The sequence below is a fragment of the Martes martes genome (assembly GCF_963455335.1).
Source record: "Martes martes genome assembly, chromosome: 5".
Classification (NCBI taxonomy): Eukaryota; Metazoa; Chordata; class Mammalia; order Carnivora; family Mustelidae; genus Martes; species Martes martes.
In genome coordinates this window covers 137072673-137091161 of record NC_137892.1, presented here as the reverse complement: position 1 = coordinate 137091161, position 18489 = coordinate 137072673, and the positions used below count along the sequence as shown (strand labels likewise).

The 18489-nt window shown below is 32.5% G+C and overlaps 1 protein-coding gene across 1 annotated transcript in view; it reads left to right on the top strand.

Annotated features, from left to right (window-relative positions):
- NIPBL (NIPBL cohesin loading factor) overlaps window positions 1-18489 on the top strand; it is a 202560-nt gene that overhangs the window by 95428 nt on the left and 88643 nt on the right. Inside the window, exons 5-9 of the mRNA XM_080803351.1 lie at window positions 2770-2869; window positions 3413-3564; window positions 6730-6890; window positions 8190-8286; window positions 12356-12982. Of these exons, the coding sequence (XP_080659477.1) occupies window positions 2770-2869; window positions 3413-3564; window positions 6730-6890; window positions 8190-8286; window positions 12356-12982 (1137 nt within the window). The remainder of the gene's footprint in view (window positions 1-2769; window positions 2870-3412; window positions 3565-6729; window positions 6891-8189; window positions 8287-12355; window positions 12983-18489) is intronic.

Below are 18489 nucleotides of genomic sequence, written 5' to 3'. Positions count from 1 at the left end.
AATTAGACAAAGCTAAAGTGTATTTTGTTAGATATTTCAGAATGCATTCATTCACTTAATCAAAGAGCTTTAGAAGTCTTTTTATTTTAGAAAATCATGGAATTGGTATGAAAGAAATCTTTTCATTAATCATATAATAAAAATATTTGCAGAGCTTTTCAACATGCAGTACTTATATAACTAATTGTACCAAGTTTTAGTTTTAGTACTGGTGATTACATTCATAGTTACATAGTAAATTGGTGTAACACTTCTGTTGCCTTAGCAACAGAAAAGTAGGTTTATAAGTATTATTGTTATTAAGGAAAAACCTATTTATAATAAATACCATAAAAAGCATAAAAATATGATATTCAATATAGATATAATTTTTATGTAGTCAAGGAGTACCCATGAGCATTTGTACTGAATCTCTCAAGCCCAAGTACTTATTTGGCTCTCAAGATTAAAATAGTCAGAAGGGAATAGTTTAGACAACTCAAGTCCAACTTAGTTGACAGACAAATTATATTCAAGAATATTGCCAGATTTATTGGCAGTACCTCTGTGAAGCCCTCCACTCCATTTCCTAGTCTTGTATTTGAGTGTGAGTTGTGTTTTTAAAGCAATTGCATAGTTACTCTTCATTCCCCAAAGTGGGTCTGTAGAAATGCTTCTGCCCAAACCCCCTTTCTGCAAATCGAAGGCAGGTTTGCAGGACAACACTGATTCTTCACCAGAACCAACAAGCTAGATTGCAGTAGGAGGAGACAGATAGGAATGGTGAAAGTAAATCTAGAATTAAATGCTCTGGAAGAATGTTGTAATGAAAGAAAATATGGAGAGATCATTGATTGGAAGAGAAACTTACAGGATAGGAGCGTTAAGTATAAGATAATGTGAGTAGATATAAAATTGAATAAAGGGGGACACTGAGTGGCTCAGTTGTTAAGCATCTGCCTTCAGCTCCTCATGATCCCAGGGTTCTAGGATCGAGTCCCACATCGGTCTCCCTGCTAGGCGGGGAGCCTACTTCTCCCTCTCCCAAGCCCTCTGCTTGTGTTCCCTCTTTCACTGTGTCTCTCTCTGTCAAATAAATAAATAAAATCTTTAAAAAGAATAGAATAAAATTGAATAAAGAAAGTCTTCCAAAATTATTTGCACTACATTTCGTAACATTTTAAAATATTTAATTTGGGTGGTAAGTCACCCTAATAAAAAACATTTAGAGTATTTACCTTTCAGTCACACATTTTGTATTTTATACTACATGCACTTATATCTTAGTCAAAAACATTGACTTCTCCATATCATACTTTGTGAAAACATAAACTTAGCATTAAAAAATGAATTGATTCTTTGCATATTATGATTTTTTTCTAAGCGTTTCCCTGGTGATATTTGGCTTTAAAATTTGAAAAGGTGATTCTTGGTTGCTAAATGTAAATGTGAGTCACACATATGGAGCATATTTAATAATATGCAAATCACTTTATTCATAGTTCTTTGGAACTTTGAGATAATCAGAAAGGACTGTTAGAAATTTCATTTGCCCCCTTTTTAAATAAAGCCGTTGCTGTCAAACTAGTAATTCCAGCTTGTTCCAGACTGTTAATTCAGGGGAAACATTTTTTAACTCATCTCCTAGAGGATTGCCCTCCCTCTCAAAAAAAAAAAAAATCAATAATTATAGTAATTAAATTATTAAGCTGTGGAACGTATGATTTACTACTGAATTTGAGTTGGAAGAGAAAGCTCAGAAGTTAATCTCAACTGCATATAAAAGAAAACACATTATTGGTGATAAATTCTGAGGTGATTTTGAGTCCTCATCTCATTCAGCTACTGTTTCAGAACTAGAATTCCTACTGCAGTATTACTGGCAAATCAACATGTAACTTCTGTTTGAATGTTTTTGGTGAAAGGCACTTTTCATATCAGTAGCAGGAAATGGAATTTAAGAATATAATGTGATGCTTGAAGCTCCCCAAAAGTTATACATAAGAAAGTTCAGGGTCACTGATTTTATATTTAATTTTAAAATGTCTAAATAACTGAATTTTTCTGCATCTCCTGTATAACAAAATGTCATTTGTGTAATAAATGAACAGTCTCTACCTTAAAAAGAAATATGAGAATCTTAAAGCTGTCCTTACATTTTTATTCTTTAATCAAATATTCATTTAATCCTTACTATGTGGCAAAGAATTATTGTAGAAGAGGGAATAGGAGCATTCTGTTTCACATCAAAACGTTCAGATGGAAATTGCAGCAACTCAAAACTTTGGGCCCCTCAATAAAATAGTATTTTTTTAAAACTGAGATCTGTGAAATGAGTGAAACAAGTGGTTCTGTGAAATAAAGCCTTAAAGACTGGAGATGTCTGTAATAAAGTATTCCATGTAATGGAAAAAACACGCAAGGACCAATTGTAGGAGGAATTGTGTAGTATTTGGTTACAGGTTAGATAAAGTGACTTCTAAAGGTTCTTTTCAATTGTAAGGCTAAATGATCGGACATTAAGTAAGCAAGTAAAAAAATTTTTTTAAATTAAATCTCTGTCTCTGGTCCTGGATTAGTTACATGGTAGAAGGATGTTTTGGTAAAATTGGTTGTACTTGAAACTTAGTTTCTCTATTTTGCTCTTCAAAATGAACATGTGCGTCAAAAAAAGGAAAGAACAGAAAGAACTTTTGAATGTTTGTAATAGAGCAATTGCTTTAAATTATTTAAAAGATATTTTACCATTAAAAGAAAATAACATGCTTTCCATTTTTATGTGGTATGTAGGAATGATGATGTCTCAGTATAAACTTTCTCAGAATTCCATGCACAGTAGTCCTGCATCTTCCAATTATCAACAAACCACTATCTCACATAGCCCCTCCAGGTAATATATGCATCATTTTATGAAGTATTATTTTCTGTGATGAATATGCTATTGAATGTACACTGTATACCTACCTTTAGGTAATGGTGAATTATATGTAGTTGAAAAATTAAAATGCTTTGCCTTAAGTAGTAATTCACATGAACATTTGTCTTAAAATGTCAGATGCAGAAATGTTCTAATATACTAATTGAACTGTCATCTTAGTAACTTAAATTCATACAAAGAATGTACTAAAATAATGTGTTTGAGATAATAAGAAAATTTATAGAATAGAATTTAGGGAGCATGACTTTATCTTAAACAAATGGATGCTTTTATGCAAGTAAAATAAATGAATTACCTATTTTTACAAATTGTTTAGTATAACTCTTAAATTATGAATCATGAATAATTTTTATATTCTCTGTTTTTCAAAATTTACTGTTAGCATATTTTGTTTTATACAAATCAGAGTTTGGAAAATTTTATGGCAGTGAAATTTCAAGGAATAGCGTATTTATTTCATTTCCTGATATTGTTTATTTGGATTTTGGGTTTTAGCCGGTTTGTGCCACCACAGACAAGCTCTGGGAACAGATTTATGCCACAACAAAATAGCCCAGTGCCTAGTCCATATGCCCCACAAAGCCCTGCAGGATACATGCCATATTCCCATCCTTCAAGTTACACAACACATCCACAGATGCAACAAGGTAAGAAATTCATTGTTTGTTTTTAGGGAATGCCTGTAATTTCAGCAAATTTATTTTTTGTTTTTGTAATTTTTAAAATACAAACTAAAATACTGTCCTGAAATTCATCATTTGGGAGGTAAAAGGATCCCTGTCCTATGATTCTTTGGATTAGGTTATAATACAACTGAGATACCTAGTTATGAGATACCTATTATACAACTAGATACCTAGTTATGAAAATAGGAAGTATTCTTATTTTTCTTAATTGGGCTTTCTTCTTACATAGCACTAAAGCCAAAGAAGAATTATGTTTTAATTGGTAGAGGATCTATAGTGTGAAAAATTTACTATAGACTAAATACAGTGCTGATAGAGAAAATAATCTTAGATGCAAAAATTTATGGAATTATATTACTAGTTCTCAGTTGAAATCAGTTGGTAATGTCTTTTTAAGGTTATATTGCTTTGGGACATATGTCATGGCTTCTAGATAATTTTTTATTAGTAATGTAAATGAAATACATACTTAAAATTTTTTAAAAAGTATGCACTTTTTGGAAAATTTTTAAAAAGTACAAAAGGGAATACAAAAATTTGTGTGTTTTTGTCCCCCGTAATTAACAGCAAATTTTTAACATTTGCATTCAGTTATTAGTTTCTGAGTGTATTCTTTTCTATATTGCATGGAGTCAAATGTCCTTTACATAAACTTTTTAACTCACAGACTTCTAATTTAGTCATCAATCAAAACAGCCATCTTCTGGTTTCCCAAAAGTAGTTAATGAAATATGAGGTTGAGACTATTTTATACACTAATTTAAGGGAAAATTAGGAGGCAGGTCACACATTTGACCTCCAACATTATAGAATTTAGTTTGAGTGCCGAACATGAGTATGTATGTATTTTGTATGTTCTTCTTACTTGTGAAATATTAGTATACTCTAGCACACAAAGGTATAAGGAGCATTTTAACTGTAATGAAAGAAAAACGTTAAAAGAACACATTTGTTTCTTATGGAAATATCCACATGCACATTCATATATCTAGGAAAGAATGTAAACTTTTACTCTGATTGCTGTTTTTTAAACAAGATAAACCCAGCTTTTCCAGAAGTAGAAATTACAAAATCAAAAGAGAAATGTTAGTTTGAGCATTTGCCTGTTCAGTAATAAAACAGAATTATTGGAAATTCTCTGATATTTGAGAAACTAAAAATGTTACTCAGGGATTAGCCCCACCTAGATACTAAGGTTATCATAAATCAGAAAATATAGTGTGGAAGGAACAAATGGGTAGGTAAATGGGATAGAAAAGAATCCAGAAATAAGGCAAATACATATATATGGAAATTTAGAGTATGTGGAAGGTAACATTTAAAACTTTTTTCAACTTAATGTTACAAAAATTTTAGCTGTGTAGAAAAATTGAAAGATGAGCTCAGTGAACCCCTTCATCAACAGGCATCATAACTCTTTGCCATTAAATACATCTGCTAAGAAGAAGGAAGTTATATAAACACCAAATGTAATAATTCACCTCTAAAAAAAATAAGAACAGTTCTGTACAATCATTTAATATGCAGTCTATATTCAGTTATCACCAGTTGTCCCACATATGTCTTTCTTATCCTTTTTTTCTCTTCAAAACATCTGATTAGAGATGTGAATCAAAATTAAAATGAAATAAAATTTTATATTAACTCTATTAGTAAACATTTTTTAGTTGTGTGATACCTGGTATCAACAAATGTGCAGGGAAATTTGAACTTCCTACATTCTTCATAGGGATATAAATTGGCACAATCTTTTTAGAGAGCATTTTGACAATATCATAATTCGAAATGTGTACGCATCCTTTAGTAGTTCAGATTCTCTCTCCCTTAAGAAAAGGGAAGAAGATAAAACATACCAGTTTTATCTGTAAGTTCTACCATGTGCTGAGACAATTAGTTATCCATATGGAAAAAAGTAAAATTGAATTCCTGTCTCAACTACACAGAAAGATAAGATGGATTAAAGACCTAAGTGTGACAAAAAACAAAACTGAAAATTTTTAAAAAGAAAATGTAGAAGACTGTCTTCTTATGACTTGTGTTAAGGAGGAAATCTGAGTGGCTAGTAGACCATGAAAAGATGCATGGCTTCACTATTAATCAAGGAAATGTAACAGTTAAAGTGACAATCAGACACTTTCCCATTCTCAGGTTGACAAGGATATAAAGCAGTAAGATCTCTGATATACTGCCAGTGGAGTACAAATGGACATAAGTAATTTGGAAAGCTATTTGTTAATATTTAGTAAGGTTTAAAAATGGACATATCCAGGGGTACCTGGGTGGCTCAGTCAGTTAAGAGTCTGCCTTCAGCTCAGGTCATGATCTCAGGGTCCTGGGATTGAGCCCCAAGATAGGCTCCCACCTCAGTGGGGAGCCTGCTTCTCCCTCTCTCTCTCTCCCTCTGCTGCTCCTGGTGCTTGTGCTCTCACACTCTCTATGTCAAATAAATAAATAAAATCTTCTAAAAAAAATTAAAATGGGCATATCCAGCAGTTTCACTCCTAGACACATTTGTAAAAAAGTCATGTATAAGAATACAATACACATACATGTATACATGTACAAGAATATGCATTGTTTATGACAGCAGAAATACTGAAGCAATGAAAACATTGAATGTAAGAGTGGAATATTGTTTATGTTATGCAGCAGAATATATGTTTACTTAAAATATGTGAATTTAACACTACATGTAAAAATGGATAAAAAGCAAGTTAGAGAAGGATATATACATACATATAGCATACCATTTATATAAAGTTATATGTGAAACAGCGCTCTGAATTATTTAGGAATATATTCATTTATAGTAAAGGCATAAAGATATTCATAGAGTAAACTGTGAATTCAGTATGGTGGTTACTTTTTTATGAAGTAAGGGGAAGGGAACAGAGGATAGGAATATGCATGTATATGGAGAGCATCAACCTTATCTGATATTTTCTTTTCAAAAATGGATTGGAATGATGTGTTACAGTGTTAAGATTTGATCAAGCATTAGAGAGTACATGAGTGCTCAGTATATTACTTTCTTTAATTTCTGTATGCTTAAATATTTTGTGAACAGTCATTATTTTAACAGTTTATTTTTATAAAGCTTTTTGTTTTTATTCTTATTAATTTCAGCATCAGTGTCAAGTCCCATTGTTGCAGGTGGTTTGAGAAACATACATGATAATAAAGTTTCTGGCCCGTTGTCTGGCAATTCAGCTAATCATCATGCTGATAATCCTAGACATGGCTCAAGTGACGACTACCTACACATGGTGCACAGGCTAAGTAGTGACGTATGTAATATATTAGTTGTCATTGAGGTAATAAAATAGTGCTAATATTTGTTTCATAACCTATTTTGTGTTTTTTTGGTGTTTTATTTTGGGGGGAAGGGCGGATTTACTTGATCTTTATTTGACACTTAGTATGTCTTTATTAAATGTATCCTTGAGGCTTAATCCCTCAAACTGCAAGTTAACATATCTATCAAAGGGTTTCACAGAACAGGATTTTTAAAAATTATTTTTATTAATGTATTATTATTTGCCCCAGGGACACAGGTCTGTGAATGATCAGGCTTACACACTTCACAGCACTCACCATATCACATACCCTCCCCAATGTCCATAATGCAACCACCTTCTCCAAACCACCCTGCCACCAGCGACTTATTTTGTGAGATTAGGAGTCTCTTATGTTTTGTCTCCCTCCCAATCCCAACTCGTTTCATAACCTATTTTGATTCCATGGTTTAAATGGTATCTACTGTATTTCAAGGGTGATACCAGGTCTGATAATCTAGCAATGAACAATGTGGTTCCTATGTTCACAGAGCTTAGTCTCTAGTGAAGTTGGTAAACTGGCCAGTAGTTTGACTTAAAACTAAGAATGGCTTTTACATTTTTAAACAACAACAAAGAACAGTATGTGACAGAAACTACATGTGGCTCACAAAGCCTAAAATATTTATTATCTGTCCCTTTACAGAAGAAGTTTGCCAGTCCTTGGCTGTAGACATGTAGACATTTTGGTTCTTAATGACATATAATTTCATTTTTAAATACTTGTTCACACAAAAATGTTCCTTTAAATAATGAACCTTTATATATTAATACATAGTTCTTCTTACCTCTAAGACTTGCACATAACTTTATTCCCTGAAATTTAAGGTTGCTTTGATGTTTTAAGATAGTCCATGTACTAGAATTGGTATTGTGGTATTATCAGATAAGTTATATGTATATAAGGATAACAAAGATGACCGTGAACTCTGCCCTCTAGACTTTAATAGCCTGGTAGGGTGTTCACAGCTCCTTACGTAGAAAATAGTAAAAAAAAAAAAAAAAAAAAATGGAGCATAGTAGTAATACCAGTTTTCTTATTCATTGCCACGCATAGGCTGTTGATTCTTTTGGATACAGTTTCAATTCTTCTAAGATTTACCATGAAGAAAACAGGAAAGTGCAGAAGAATTATGCTTTTGAATACCAACACTTTACTTGTCAGTAGTTTATGTCTTTTATTGGTCTGTTTAAGATTTCTCTAAAGCCTCTCCTATCATTTGGGGTATAAATTTTATACTCTGTTCTTAGGATGGAGATTCTTCAACAATGAGGAATGCTGCATCTTTTCCCTTGAGGTCTCCACAACCAGTATGCTCCCCTGCTGGAAGTGATGGAACTCCTAAAGGTATTATTGTAACTACAATTTCCATCATCATTTCATATACATATATGTATTTTAAAAATGTATATTTTTATACATATATGTATTTTTAATATATATATATATATATATATATATATATATATATTTTTTTTTTTTTTTTAAGTGGGGTGGCAGGGAGAGAATCTTAGCAGGCTCTGCGCCCAGTGTGGAGCCCAACACAGGGCTCAGTCTCACAACATTGAGATCATGACCTGAGCTGAAATCAAAATTCGGACACTTAACCAACTAAGCCATATAGGCACCCTAGCATTTCCTATTTCAAGTTGAGTGAAGAACTCAAACTTCTTAGTTGCAGACACCAAAAACTGTTCTTTACTGTTTTTCATTTACTGAGGAAAGAAACAAACCTGTAGTTATCCCTGTAAACTATTGATAGTGTTTTCAGATAGTGTTTTCAGATATATATACAGTATTGTTGTCACTGATAAATCCAATGGTCTTTTCAAACAGCAGCCTACTTAACCTCTCTTAAACATTTGAAATTATTGATCTGCTTTCCCCATCATCCACCTTCTCAAAAAAACTTATTTCATATCAAGTCCACTGGTTTTCCTCATACTTCTTTCATTTTTGTTTTTTTTTTCATTAGCTCTTCTATCTGTTCTCTCATTCCTCAAGATTTCTGTTGTTGGACTTTTAATCTCCATTGTACTTTTCTCCTTCGCTCTTTCACTCAGTTTTGGTAATAGCATTGATTACTTTTGTGAACAGGATTGCCAAATCAGTGTCTTTGGCTCCAGTCCTGTGTCCCAAGTTGTAATTTTTTGTTTCAATTTCCTCATGTCTAGCTGATATTTCAGATTCATCTTCAAGATTGTTCCCCCAGTTCTTTTTGCCATTCCAATTTAATTTAATGACTTTATAGTCCTGAACCATTGTTAAGTTGTCACTAATCTTGGGCGCCTGGGTGGCTCAGTTGGTTGAGCGACTGCCTTTAGCTCAGGTCATGATCCTGAAGTCCCCTGATTGAGTCCCGCATCCAGCTCGCTGCTCAGCAAGGGGTCTGCTTCTCCTCTGACCTTACCCCCTCATACTTGCTCTCTCTTATTCTCTCTGTCAAATAAATAAATAAAATCTTTTTTTAAAAAAAGGAGAGAGAGGGGGCGCCTGGGTGGCTCGGTGGGTTGGGCCTCTGCCTTCAGCTCAGGTCATGATCCTGGGGTCCTGGGATAGAGCCCCACATGGGGCTATCTGCTCAGCGGGGAGCCTGCTTCCTCCTCTCTCTCACTCTCTCTGCCTGCCTGTCTGCCTACTTGTGATCTCTGCCTGTCAAATAAATAAATAAATCTTTAAAAAAATTAAAAAAATAAATAATAAAATAAATAAAAAAGGGAAAGGGGGGGAAAGAAAAGTTGTCTTTCACCTCTCATGTAGTCACTTGTCAAAATCAAGCCTATTCTCTTTTACCTCTCTAAATCTCTTAGATTTGGAAAAAATCTAAAGATAGATTTAGAAAAAAATCTAAAGATAAAAAAATCCTATCTTTTCAAGTTCTAAGTTAAATGGGTGATCTTCCTTGGATCCTTCTCCCATAATCTTCTTAAACCATTCATTAGTTTATATTTTTTCTAATAACTTATCTTGTGCTGTCTTACGGACATGAATTATATCTTCAAATTTCCAAAGAACCTTGTGTGGACTTTTGTGTATACTAGACTCATAAAATTTTGAATTTAAGTCCAAGTTTGGGCTTTTTTTAGAAGTAGTTAAAATTAAAGTGTGATAATTTGAATTGCCGTATTACTGGAAGAGAATATTGTATTCCATGTTAAAGAATTAGTTTTGTAATTAATTACAATATAGCTGATAATAAATTTTCTCTATTCCTGAGAATTTCTAATTATAGCCTTCTAAATCATGGACTGGTGTGCCTCTTATTATAAAGATTTTTTTTTTTTTTTTCACAGATTGTCTCTAATCAAAGAGTTGGAACACATTCTTCCTGGGGTGAAAGTTGAACTTTTATGAGCCATTCTTATTCTAGAATTCTATGAATTTTCAGGGATAAAAATAACTCAGCTTGTAAAAGAGAGACCAGCTTTCATAATAACTCTATTTTAGGGTAGGCATCAAAGTTAGGTACATATCTCACAAGTATTGTCAGGGTGAGAAATTATTCAGACTGCCAGGGAGGAGTAACAGTGGGATAGCTGGTTGATCTAGATAGTCAGCCTATTTTTCCTAACTCTTGAGAATGGATGGATGGTTGGATGGCTGGTTGGATAACTTTAGATAGAAAGAAAAAAACTTGAGAACAACTTCTTGAACACATTATTCATCAGAAACATCTACTACTGTTCATGAGGTTGTTTTCCAACTAGTTTTGAAGGTTAAATGCATTGTCAGTCTAATTTGATTTTTTGGTGAACTGCTGGAATTTTTAGTCTGTTCTAAAATATATATAATTTGTCACAAAAATTTTAAATACAAAGGCAGTATGGTGTATTGTAATTCAGATGTTAGAAAAATCTGGGTTTAAATTTTTCAGGTTTGCTAGCTATATAACTTTGGGCGGGTTTCTTAACTTCTATAAGTTTCATGTTCCTTTCTGCACAACTCTGATGATAATACAAATCAAGGTTGTTGTAAATTATTTAAGTGACTTGATGTGCAAAGCACCTTGCACAAGCTCTGACAAAATAAATCGTCCAAAAATGTTAGTTTCATTTCTTTTTAACTTCCCATATAAGCTGTCTAAAAACACTATCTGTTGACATAACTTCAAACTACTGTTTCTAGTAAATTGCTTCAGCTACATCTGGGTGGCTTAGTCGGTTAAGCATCTGCTTTCAGCTCAGGTCATGATACCAGGGTCCTTGTTCAGCGGGGAGCCTGCTTCTCCCTCTGCCTGCTGCTCCCCTGCTTGTGCTCTCGCTCTCCCTCTGAGAAATAAATCAAATCTTCAAAAAAAAAAAAAAAAAAGAATTAGTTGCTTCTTTTGCATGTTTTATCTAGTATGTTCTCTAAAAAAGTTATTTTTCTATATCACACTTTAAATATATTAACATTGCTGATTGAAAGGGCAAATTTACATATCATGGAATAATTTTATGTGTATGCACACACACACACACACACACACACATATATGACCTTAATTTAAGTCTAGGTTTAAGTTCTTTCTATAAAGCACTTTCATCCTGACTGATTTTTATAATATCCTATGGGTTTTTAAACATTTTTATAGTCTAACAATAAGAAATGTAACAGTTATATTTCTGAGGCATAGTAATGCATTTTTCCTCATTTAACAGCTTGTTATCTAGGAGAATTTTTCCATTTGATTAGCTTACTTTTACCACTTCCTTGTATCATATAGCATTTTTTAAATTAATGGGATCTGGGCTGAGGATATTTTGTTGAGCCTTGATATTTGCTGGACTTGCATATTTTTCTAATAGAAGGAGGATTAGCAAGCTGAAGAGAGTATGTGAATGATGTTAAGTGGAGGGAGAAAGAGAACACCACATAAAGATATAAATCAGTATTTAACCACCACTTTGTGAAGTAAGTGAAGATTCTAAAAATTGTAACTGTTCCCACTTTCTTTTTCTTATACCGGTAAATATTCATTTGAGTGTAGTTTCTGGCATTAATTTGTTATTTTATAAGTTGACAGACTTACTCTTACTTTAGACTTGTCAGTTTTCCTAGATAATAAGTGAAAAAATAGAGAGTATTTGCTCATAATATTTGTGTTGTATCATCTTTAGAAACAATGAACTCCTTTGCTGTTTTCAAGCTAAATATATTTTATAGGGACAGAAATAGAAATAACATAATACTAATTTGAAAGATGGAACATTCATACTTAAATTTAAACCTGGATTCTCTGTGAGCAAACTAAAAGATTATGGGGGACAAGTCTTTAGACTTTCTTTTTGTATTTTGTAAATAAGGTGCTGAGATTAGATAATTTCCTAATTTTTTTTCTTGCATTATGATGTTGTCACTTGTTTAATATTTCTATCACAGTGTAAGAAAAGTAAAACTAGTACAGTTGTTCATTCCTGTTGAATTGCTTTTCTAGGATCAAGACCACCTTTAATCCTTCAGTCTCAGCCTCTACCTTGTTCATCACCTCGAGATGTTCCACCAGACATCTTGCTAGATTCTCCAGAAAGAAAACAGAAGAAGCAAAAGAAAATGAAATTAGGCAAGGATGAAAAAGACCAGAGTGAGAAAGCTGCAATGTATGATATCATTAGTTCTCCATCCAAGGACTCTACTAAACTTACATTAAGACTTTCTCGTGTAAGGTCTTCAGACATGGACCAGCAAGAGGATATGCTTTCTGGTATGGAAAATAGCAATGTTTCAGAAAATGATATTCCTTTTAATGTGCAGTACCCAGGACAGACTTCAAAAACACCCGTTACTCCACAGGATGTAAACCGCCCACTAAATGCTGCTCAGTGTTTGTCGCAGCAAGAACAAACAGCATTCCTTCCAGCAAATCAAGTGCCTGTTTTACAACAGAACACTTCAATTGCTACAAAACAGCCCCAGACTTCTGTGGTACAGAATCAGCAACAGGTATCACAACAGGGACCTATATATGATGAAGTGGAATTGGATGCATTAGCTGAAATTGAACGAATAGAGAGAGAATCAGCTATTGAAAGGGAGCGCTTTTCAAAAGAAGTTCAAGACAAAGGTAAACTAATCTCATTACTACCACTTCCACATATTTACTCTGGGCAAATATGTAATTATAATGTGAAAAGGTTTTTTTTTAGTTACTCTCTTTTTCCCATTATTTTTCCATTATATTTTATAATTCATTATGTCTTTCAGGTATATTTTTATTACTAATGCTTATACCTCAGGAGTTAAAATCTTGCTTTCATTTTTTTATTTGAAACAATTATCTGAGATTTGATAATTCTGTATCACAGGTCTATCACCTATTATGTATCAAATGATATTATCTGTGCTTGTCACTAAAATGAACGTTAGTGTTTCTATCACATGTATTTTCCATAAGTTATGTTAGTACAGTTTTGCATCTTCACTTTTTTTTCCTGTCAAAATAAGGGTAACTGATACAGAATTATTTTGAATAGTACGTTTAAGAAAAGTTTGTGTATATGTTTATTCAGTTAGATTTTTCACTTTGTTCCCAATCCCGCCATCTCCTAATAATATAGTTTAGGTTTGGTTTTTTGTTTTGTTTTGGTTTGTTTTAGTAAAAAAATTGTGGAAAGAATTTTAAATTAATATTAAATAGCAATCCTTAAAGATCAAGGATCTTTTTTTTTGGTGATTAGAGTTAAGTGTCCCTTTTTTGTTTGAGTAGTGTGTTAGGATGCAGTGTCACCCATCCTATGAATTCATGGGCTCCTTTTGTGCTCTATAAAAAATTATAATCAGATAAAAGTAACTCCCTAAAATTATTGATTATTTGGTGAATATTATGTACAAAACTCTTGAAAATCTTGACAGCCTGATGAATCAGTGATTGAAATTAGTAACATAATTTATGGATTTGATATCTTTACAGTTTTATATACACATTTGATTACCCAAACCAAAGCATACTTTATGCTTTAATTTTATAGTTAAATATTCCAGATTGATACATAGTTCTGATACTTTCTTTTTGGTAATTATAAAACAAAACTTTGTAAAGTTGGATAGAACTCTCTATGATCTTGTTCGTTATGTGACAGGATCATTTCTAGATAATTGTGTTTCTAGGCTAAGAAGCATATTGAAGATTTGTATTATGTTTCCTATCATGATGGATCTTTTTAACATTACTAAAAAAACAGACTATTTAGTAATTGTTGTATGATGATGTTTGCTAAATGCTTAGATCATAGGTTGGTGCAAATAAAGTCTTTATTTTATTGGCTAGGGAACTGGAATTTTTTTTTTAACTACAAAACTATTGATGTTAAGAATGATACACAGTGTTCTTATTTGGTTTAGTAATGCGGGGTTCAGGAAATAATAACTATATGGGTTCCAAAATGTATCTCCTCCTCTAACCTCTTATAAAAGTATATGCATGTCCAATGAAGAGAGCAGTATTATTTAACTTCTCTTGATGGTATTAATCCCAAATTCCTGAATCCTATGACAGTTTTGCAAGAAACATAAAATTGTAATTTCTTGACTGAGAAATACTAGTTACCTTGAGAACTGAATTTTTGCATGACATTTTAATCTGTGTTTTGGAAATTTTGTTCTCAAAAAGGAGCTTAATTTTTTAAATGATTTTAATAGTTGGTAGGAACAAAAACAGGAAATGGTGAACTTTTCTTTTCTTTTCTTTTTACTTTCCTGAAGTTTTATTGTATCATATTCATTGAAGCCGAATTTTTACTTTTAAAAGCTGAAAGAAAATAAGGGTAGTAAATGAAGTTAATTGCATAATAGCAAACTTATTTTAGACTACTTTTTTAGGGGAAATAAAACAAATTTAGCAAACAGCATACTGTTCTTTCAGAAACTTGTAATATATATTTCACTTTTAACTATCTCTTCAGTTTTCTCTGTAATGTATGATAGTGTGGCTCTACAAAGGTTAATTGAAAAGTTGAGAGCAGAATTGACTTAAAATTTTGAATTCTGTAAGTTGACTTAGGTATTTGGTGCTATAAGGATTAAAGGAATAAATGTTCATTGGAACTACCTGATTTTTAGTTTGATTTAGATGATTTAATATGTGTATTTTCCCAAATTCTTAATGCTGATTTTGCAGACCTCATATTAGTGCTCATTTCTAACTTGTTTGCTGAAAGCCATGCTCCCATTATTTTGTGGCTTTATTTGAATACCTTTGGAATTTAGGTGCCACTTAACACTTGTGACTGGAACCTTGTCATTTTGTTCAGTTTCTGCACCGTGTGATGGGATAGTGTTTTATATTATAAGCAGTTATATTGAGATTTTGGAAAGATTAAAGGTCTGGTATGTTGCTCTAAGACCCTAGGTGAGGTCATAAATAAAAGCAACATTTTCTGAAGTGGTCGTTTTATAGTCAGCCCTTGCGAATTGAAATATTTCCTTGAAATGAATTTATTACTAGTTACCACTGCATTTTAGGACTAAATTATGAAATTGACATTTACTGCATTCTAAGGTATGGCCCTGAGAACTTTTTTATAATTATTGGTAACTAATGGTGGTGGTAAGGAACAAAAAAAGACTACTTGTTTTACTAAGAGCTCTTTTATAGGATCTGAGCTTGTTTCGTATTGTATTGTATTCGTTTTGAGAGAGGCTTCCTTTCAGTGGACCAGAAATGAAAAAACTATGCCTTATAAATAAAATTAGAAAGTTTAACAAACATGGTTGTTTAATCATTATGCAGCTTAAGAAAAGGGATAGAATATTCTTAAGAAGTATTTAACTTAGGTTATGGCAGAATGTAACATACCTCTGTTCCACACATAGAGGACACTTTTCGGGCATCTAGGTCCCTTGGCCTGTTCTCCCTTCTTTGGGGAGTTTCATATACACTGATATTTAAATCTCTGTAACCTGATATTTTATAATATTCTTAAAGGACCTTTTTGCTCAACCTTTGCTCATATTTTCAGTGACTAATTACATAAATTAATTTTAAAAGGCTGTTCATCTTTGCTTCTGGGTTGACCTATCATAGACATTAATATCTTCTCCGTGTGCTGAAAATCCCTGCTTTCTTTTGTCAAAGAGGGGGTTTCTTTGTTCATCTTTGCCTATTTCATCTTTTCTTAAGGTCCACTTTCCATGTTAGTAAGTATGAGGAATGGCCTAGACTAGCTACTAATGTCTTTTATAATGTTATGATATTCTTACACTATAACCCTTATACAAAGTAAATTACCTACTGTCATTTGGAATAAGAGACTAGATGGAAATAGGACAGTTAACCACTTAGTTTATACTGCAGTTTAGGGGTGGAATGTTTTCATTTTTCATAATTGGCTACTATGTGTATAATTGTGTTGTTTTAAGTGTTTTCAGTTATCACTGGTAAATTTAAGCAAGTGATATAGTTTTTTTCTGACCAGAATAATGAGGTTCAGAATTTCTCTAACAGCTGGATCTTATTTTCATATCAGCATCTAGATGACAAGTATTGTTGGTTTTGAAACTGTGGTATCTTTTTGTATGCATTTTCTTCAGGACTATATGCATTCTGATAGCTAAACTTATGGCACCCAGTGCTGAAAAGGGCTTAAAGATAATCAGTGTCCCAAATATTGAAATTATTCTTTATAGAGATGGCTTTCCATCATTAGGTGAAGGTTATGATGTAATGAAGACTGATAACAAAAGTGGATAGACAAAAGTGACGTGCAGATTCAGAGCCACTTTACAGGAATAAGTTCATGGTGGAACTGAATCAGATCAAGTGAATCAGACCTGCGTGCTCTTAACATATTCAAGAATCCTTGCAGCAATAATGGAATTTTTCCCGGTTTTACAGAAGAGGTGACGTACTTTTCAATAGTTGAAAAATTAAAACTTTGTATTTAGCAATATATTGTGCATAACAGAAAAAAATTACAAGATCTTTCCTAATTTTAATATATTACTCATGTGCAAATGCTTTCATACATTTTTATTACAAATAATCATTGCATCTGTAGTTGAAGATAACTAAATCAAACATAACATTTCCTTTGAAATTAAAGTATGCTAAATTTCCATTTTAATGATAAATGATAATTTGAAATGAGGTTAATTATCTATAAATTCCTAAGTATTTTGTAATCCTTTAAATTTAGCCTTCAAGATATTTTGATGTTACTATTCGGAAGAAAGACTGATTGCTCATATTAATAAAAGGATGAGTCACAGATTTCTTAAGAGAAATCTTCGAGATGCCTGAGATTTGTGATGTCATTATGGTTCTTAAGTGCACTTAGGTTACCAGTTTAATGACTTTCACAAGCATGTTTCATTGAAAAATACAAAAATCTTCAACTAGATTATACTCTTTCGATTTCTAGATTCTTGTCCTAAAGGTTTAAAGATATAAGGTGATAAAACATCCCATTTATCAGGTAATAATTATTTGGTGTGCCCTATGACAAGATGTAAAGATTATTTTATGTGGCAGAACATTACAAAATAAAACTGAGACAAATTTAATATTCTGAGTGCTTTCTTAAGTATTGAGGCAGAAAGTTTCATGTAAGTTCTTGGCAGGGTAGTTTTAACTAGGGAAAATGGTTAGATGATAAGATACTTTATTATCATGTAGTTATTTTACAAATGGAACATATATGATGGTAGACTTGACTTCTGAAAAACTAAGAAGCAGAATGACTTATTTCTACAAAAAATTACTAGCAAATATTTGAGTTAAATTTTAGTAAAATATTTTACTAGATTTTAAGCTGGAATGGACTGCTGCTTCTCACTCTGAAAAGAAAATGACGGAACTTTGGTGTATAAAAGCAACGTTACCATTAAGGTTTTTTGTTTGTTTGTTTGTTTAATTCCTAACTTCGTTTTCAACAATAAGAGGTTATTTTTTAGTGGTCATTTTGACTTTTAACCTTCTTTTTCTTAAATGATATTCTATCACATTAATGATTATCATAAGGGAATCTAGAGGTTCTCTATAAAAATGATTTAAAATGACCTTTAAAACAAAGCCAGACAATTCAGAAGTAAGTATTAAAGCAGACAAAACCTTAAGGTGCTATAATGTAACTGTTCCCAAGAACTAACTAGAGATTCAGTTTGTAGAAAATGACCTAGCAGCCTCTTGAGTCGAGTGGAATCACGCACAGAAATACATAACTTAAAAATACCTTGACAGGGATGCCTGGGTGGTTCAGTTGGTTAAGCGGCTGCCTTCGGCTCAGGTCATGATCCCAGCGTCCTGGGATAGAGTCCCACATCGGGCTCCTTGCTCGGCAGGGAGCCTGCTTCTCCCTCTGCCTCTGCCTGTGCTCGCTCCCTCTCTCTCTCTCTCTCTGACAAATAAATAAAATATATAAAAAAAAAAAAAAAAAAAAATACCTTGACATTTTATTGTGGTGGTAGATTTGTGTTTCTGTGTATTTTTGTCTTTACATTTCAGAATACCATAAATTATTTCTTACTGAGACCAAGTTATAGATCGTAGAACTTTACATTGAAGAACCAAAACATTTTTCTTAAGTGGAGGTTGCTTTTAAGACAGGATTTATCTAAAAAGTCCTTATATGCGTC